At 41.2% G+C, this 6189-nt stretch overlaps 1 protein-coding gene across 1 annotated transcript; it reads right to left on the bottom strand.

Annotated features, from left to right (window-relative positions):
• LOC116407653 (guanylate-binding protein 6-like) lies at nt 1-1508 on the bottom strand. Its single transcript, XM_031893389.1, has 4 exons — nt 1147-1508; nt 831-1043; nt 599-709; nt 1-225 (listed from the first exon to the last, which is right to left on the bottom strand). Exons 1-4 carry the CDS (start codon nt 1465-1467, stop codon nt 1-3), a joined length of 870 nt encoding a protein of 289 aa, XP_031749249.1. The 5' UTR covers nt 1468-1508.
• Between the last annotated feature and the right edge of the window lie 4681 nt (nt 1509-6189).

The raw sequence follows: 6189 nt of genomic DNA, 5'->3' as shown, positions 1-6189 counted from the left end.
TTATTTCTCCTTGTTTTGGAAACTAGAAATCGCCTTTTTCACCATCCCTGCACCAAAGTTGAAAAGGGAAGGTGCAACATCTACTTCTACACTTTTCAAGCTCTCCCATACGGGCGTATACCACGCAGTCTCCTGATCCGCTTGCTCCTTCTCAAGATCACTGATCTGTGCCGCGTAGAGTTTGGCTTGCCAGGCACATCCTTGGCGTGTCAGGAGTTCTTCTTCCTATGTACACAAGAGATTCATTGATCATTTCTCTGCCCGGATTGCCACCATCTTCCTTATCTCAAAGGGCTTTTTGTTGTGTCATAACAAGAAGCCATAAAGGGGGTAATCATTGCAAATTCATTATCTATGACCTTATTAGGGAAAGTTTGTCTTTGTGAGATATAGTAAGACTACACCATATCTAAATATTAATGCAGCCACTGGTTTTTGAGAGCTGGGGAAGGTTTATTGAGCAATATTGCTTTATGAATTTGCTGGACTACAGCTCCCAGCATGCCTTCACCTTGGTGCTATTTTAAAGCAACTATTGAGTGCAGTAGTTATTATATCCCCTTTAATTATGTGATACAGCTTTATTTAAGAATGCTACATAGATACCTTCTTTAATCCTCTCATTTTCATCAAGGGCCTTGTCACTTGTCAAAATCGTGTCTCCAGTCACCTCCTTATTCTTCAGAAACCGCTGAAGAACCTCATCACCCTGCAAGAAAAACAAAATGAAAGAGGGGCAAAAGTATGTCCATGTTAGCAGAAAGATTTGGGCTCTCAGGGGGTTGACCGAGACTTGACTATCAATCCAACCCCCTCTCCATAAATGTTACCTTAATGCCTTTCTTTGTATCCTCGTTGTATTTTCCAACAATCTTATCCATCTCCGGCTTAAATAGTTGATAGCCGCCAGGAACAACGTACGACCCAGCAGTGAGAGCTTTGTCTAGGTCTTCTGATAACTTTGCAAGCAAATCATCACAATAAGCAACAGAAGCATCCTCATTTTTCTTCAGAAATTCATTCTTTTTCTTCTGTATCCTCCCCTGTTGAATAAAAGTATTATTATTATCAGCCAATATCCTATTTGATATCCAGGTTTGATTGGCCAAACCATTGGCAGCCATTGCTTATTTTGCTCTGTCTTACCATTAGCTCTTTCTGGAAGTGATGGTCTTTGTCTTTGAAAGATCTTGTTATGAAGATATCAACTGCCTTTTCCTCACATTCTTTGTTAAGATCCATGAACTGGTCCATCGTCTCTGTAGGAAACACCACTCTCTTGGCCATCTCAGTCTCATAGTATTCCGAGGCCTTCTCAACTGCCGCCTTGTTTTCATTCTCAGAAAGGTAAAGGACTGCATTCTCCATACAAGGGACTTGGCCATTGTTAATAGCTTCCGTATATTTTTCGGCCAGATTTCCAAACACTAAAAATAAGCATAGATTGGCTAACAACCCACAAAACATACAGCAACACGATTTCCCAAATTGTTCATTAGGGATTTGGGCATGGAATTTTGGGGGTGATTTTTAAAAAGTGCCATATCCCGGCTTGCCCAAAGTGAAGGAAAATGTAGAAGTTATTTAACAATTGAGACCCAGTGAGTATCATGGGACGAAACATCTGCTTACAACTGGGACATAAGGTTGAGGTTGATCTTACAGATACTTGAAAAAGAAACAACAACCTTATCCTAGCCAAGATGACTTGGGAACACCTATACATTTTTAATACTTTAAATAAATACATACAAACATATACTTTGTATTGTATTGGGAAGCTGTCAATCATGTTTTTTGACTGGCTAAACAACTGGTAATTTGTATGTAACTTCTGTAACTCTTTTCCACACATTGAATCTACTTTAAATACCACCTTGGTGAGTGGTGTTTGTTGACCATAGTACTTACACAAATATATTAGAGAAAGAATATTTATAACAGTGGGGGATATCCACTTATTAACACCTCCTCCATCTTCTTTATGTTATTTAGGGTCCTTTCAAGGGTCCTTTTTATCTACTTACCAACACTTCCTCCATCTTCTTTATGATAAGGAATGTCCCTACTGGACTTGGCAAAAAAGTAAAACTTACACCCAATATGTGGGTTCTCGTTTGCTGATTAAATGCTAGGAATAAAGGTAATATGTTTTCTTGTGCCCCTTTTTAAAAGCAGAGATCCCGTTGGTATTTACTCCAGGTGATCAAATATGATATGAAATATGGGAAGTTGTCATAATGGATGTCCAAGAATCTCTTAAGTTAACCACACAATGACTGAACCCGTTGCATTATTTCCTTAAGGAAAAACTGTTTGTCTATCTTATTTAAGGGCATATTATACTGCATAAGGCCAATGTATAGCTTACAGCTTCCCTTGCCCTGGGAGTACCATTGGTACATTGTGACATATTAGGAGAAAAGACTCTTGATGGAAAAGCAAAAATAAAAATGTATAGGATTGACCTTTTGGACCACCATGAGAATTTCCTGAAGACCACAGAGTAAGAACATGACTGTCTTCAATTGGCTGTGATATCCAATATTCCCAATTAAACAAAAGGGAGAGTTTTAGCCTACTTCTAGCCCCACTTTGTGGGACCCCTCACCCCCATGTATGTGAGATATGGAGATACCACAACCAGCCAGTTATACCATTGCTACACAAACTCCATTCTGTGGCTCATTTGCAACTCTTAACAGAAAACACACATGAGAGTCTGCTGGGAGTTTCCATTTTTTATTCAAGCTAAGAATCGATGCTACAGCAGAGACCTAATGAAAATGCAGTAGGTTACGGAACCCTAAATACTATAGTAACCTGTAAGAATATCAGCAAATTATTTCTTCTACTGAAACAACTCTATTAAGCGTTACATAAAGTTTTCAGGCACAAATTTTCTGCTTTTCTAGCTCATTCAGGGGGGCCTGGAAAGCAACACTTCATCAGGTTTATGATACAGTACATCGTTCCTTATCTTTCTGCAGCTTCTTTTCTAGCATTTGCTGCATTTCCAGCTCCCGATCTTTCATCTTCATGTCCCTGTCATGAATGAACTTGAGCACCTTTTTCTTCCTTTCTTGTCTCTTTTTCTCTGGATCCCCCATTCTCTCCAAGCGAAACTCTATATCTTTGATAATTTCACAGAAAAAATTCAGCACCTCCTCGTGCCTCCCTCTGGTTTTGATGTGATCTTCTGGGGTTAAATTATCAAGGGCAAAGATTCGCTCCACTCCCATGTTTTCAAACTTATCCTTCATTTCTCTCAGATTCCCACTGGTCTTATAGGTTAGAACCACAGTAGGAAAGATTTCTGCGAAGAGCAAATGATTGTTATGTAGCAACACCTAGGGCACATAGGGTTTATTTACTAACATAGCTGCTAACTTGCACAAGTACGGTGCTGATTACTCTTTAGCTCCTATGTCTGTACAGTAGGTCAAGTCAGGTTTATAGGACAATGAAAGGCATTTTGGCATTTTATTGCTGATAGATTAGTGCAAGCCATTACCATACCTGAGTAAGCAGCCCTAGAAGCTCCATCTGTTAGTTTAAGATAGTAGCTGCCATTTAAACTTGGTCTCAGTAGTTTCCATGCTGCAGCTCTAGCTGGTACTAAATTCTGATGGGAGGGGGAGTGAATTATGATGGGAGGAGGAAAAGGGGGGGGGGAGATGAGAGGGAGAGAGGAGCAAACAGAGCAGATTCGTGCCGTACTATAAAATAATTTGTTTTGATAGCAGAAAGTCTGACATGTTTACAAAAAAGGAGACAAAATATCCTGTGTTTCTTTTGATAGAGGACTCAGTTTCTGTGAACACTTATGGCTGTATTGACATAGACCTTTCTGACAAAGTATTTACCTTTCCTTCTCCTTTAAAAGAATCAAGTTCAAAAGAGCAGCACAACACCAGGGGACGCTTCTCTGTGCAAAAGTCACTTAGCTAAACCAAACAGCAGGAGGCACTGTTGTATCAAACTTATTATATCAATAGTATAGTATTTGGTTATGTCTTAAAAACTAGGGCAAAACATTAAAGTGCTCAGAAGTGTTTAGTTCTAATTTTGTGCCGTTGGTTCTACTCACACTGTACTGTACCTGTCAGGTCTCTGGCCGTTTCAAGCAGCTCTTGTATCATTGGCATCTCCTCGTTGGTCAGTCCGTTCTTTACACTAGAGACATCAAGGGAAGAGACATTAGTGAGGAAAAGGTCAAGTGAAGTTACTCCACCCCCATTTGCTTGGATAATACTAATTATTTTAACAACCAATAGCAGCAAGAAAGATTATTTTTTGCAGATTTACAGTGAGAGATCTTAGGATAAAAAAAACTTAATTATAAATGCAAAAGAACTGACCAATGAGAATGCTGATTCCCAGCACTGTGTCAGGCCCCTTGCTGGTACCTTACATATAGAGATAATGATGTCATTTTCCCGTCATTATATGGCACAGGAATCAGACATGGGGATAAAGGGACAGACTTGTTCAGTGCTGGGAAACTGTGCTTAATGCTCCCAACTCCAATTGCAGGAACAGAGAACAGGGAGCCAGATTTATACAGATCAGCTGGGATTCTCATTGGAGGATTCTTTTGCATTTCAATGCTGCCAATGCGGGCCCTAGAGAGCTGGGAAAGTTTTATTGTGCAATATTGCTTTAAGAATACAACCCTGATGTTGCTGGACTACAGCTCCCAGCATGCCTCACCCTTCATTATATGTTACATTATTCTGGGATTTGTAGTCCAGCAACAGCTGAGTAAAGTTGGGTTGAGCCGCGCTGTGCAGCAGGGTTTACATCCCCTTTAATGGCAGAACATGCAAAGCACTGTGGGAATTGGCATCTTGGCTGGAGGATTGTTTCCAGGGTTCGATATAGTCAGCTGGTCGCTAACAGGTTAAGTCACTGAGGAAGGCGGTGTCTCCAGATGTTTCCCTGCTCTGGGTTTTCCCCTCACTTGTTTAGATGTAAAGGCTGAGAGTTCTTTAAGGAGGAGCCGCGGTGTTGGTGATTTAACCCCCTGCAACAATACTGTAGCGAACTGTTCGCCGGCGAACTAATTTGCACGAAAATCGGGTGTTCGCAAGTTCGCGAACTTTTAGCGATGTTCGCAATTTTGGGTTCGCCTTAGCTGGAGCCAAATTTTGACCGCTCACCCCAGAGCCAGCAGATACATGGCAGCCAATCAGGCAGCTCTCCCTCCTGGACCACCCCCGGACCACTCCCTTCCATATATAAACCGAAGCCCAGCAGCCATTTTACATTCTGCCTGTGTGTGCTTGATGAGTTAGCATAGGGAGAGAGCTGTGCAGGGATTTGAGGGAGAGTTTAGGAAGCTTTGCTGACTAGTGATCTACTTTCTACTGCTCTGTATTAGCACATAGGGAGAGAGCTGTGCAGGGATTTGAGGGAGAGTTTAGGTAACTTTGCTGAGTCTGACTAGTGATCTACTTTCTACTGCTCTGTATTAGCACATAGGGAGAGAGTTGTGCAGGGATTTGAGGAAGAGTTTAGGTAGCTTTGCTGACTAGTAATCTACTTTCTACTGCTCTGTATTAGCACATAGGGAGAGAGTTGTGCAGGGATTTGAGGGAGAGTTTAGGTAGCTTTGCTGACTAGTAATCTACTTTCTACTGCTCTGTATTAGCACATAGGGAGAGAGTTGTGCAGGGATTTGAGGGAGAGTTTAGGTAGCTTTGCTGACTAGTAATCTACTTTCTACTGCTCTGTATTAGCACATAGGGAGAGAGCTGTGCAGGGATTTGAGGGAGAGTTTAGGTAGCTTTGCTGACTAGTAATCTACTTTCTACTGCTCTGTATTAGCACATAGGGAGAGAGTTGTGCAGGGATTTGAGGGAGAGTTTAGGTAGCTTTGCTGACTAGTAATCTACTTTCTACTGCTCTGTATTAGCACATAGGGAGAGAGTTGTGCAGGGATTTGAGGGAGAGTTTAGGTAGCTTTGCTGACTAGTAATCTACTTTCTACTGCTCTGTATTAGCACATAGGGAGAGAGTTGTGCAGGGATTTGAGGGAGAGTTTAGGTAACTTTGCTGACTAGTAATCTACTTTCTACTGCTCTGTATGTAGCTGCTGTGGGCAGCTGTCCTGCTGATCATCTGCTGTAACCCAATAGTCCTTGTAAAAGCAGTTTATTACACAAGTTTAGAAATGTAGTGTGATTT

Source organism: Xenopus tropicalis, chromosome 9 (genome assembly GCF_000004195.4).
Source record: "Xenopus tropicalis strain Nigerian chromosome 9, UCB_Xtro_10.0, whole genome shotgun sequence".
In the NCBI taxonomy this organism is placed as follows: domain Eukaryota; kingdom Metazoa; phylum Chordata; class Amphibia; order Anura; family Pipidae; genus Xenopus; species Xenopus tropicalis.
This window is presented reverse-complemented; position numbering and strand designations above follow the sequence as displayed.

What these genes read in the sequence shown, in the direction of transcription:
- LOC116407653 (XM_031893389.1), bottom strand. Translation starts at nt 1,467, where the DNA reads ATGTTTTGTGGGTTGTTAGCCAATCTATGCTTATTTTTAGTGTTTGGA. An exon ending in ACTTCCAGAAAGAGCTAATG is followed by an intron (nt 1,044 to 1,146) that starts GTAAGACAGAGC and finishes TTTATTCAACAG; the next exon opens with GGGAGGATACAGAAGAAAAA. An exon ending in ATACAAAGAAAGGCATTAAG is followed by an intron (nt 710 to 830) that starts GTAACATTTATG and finishes TTTTTCTTGCAG; the next exon opens with GGTGATGAGGTTCTTCAGCG.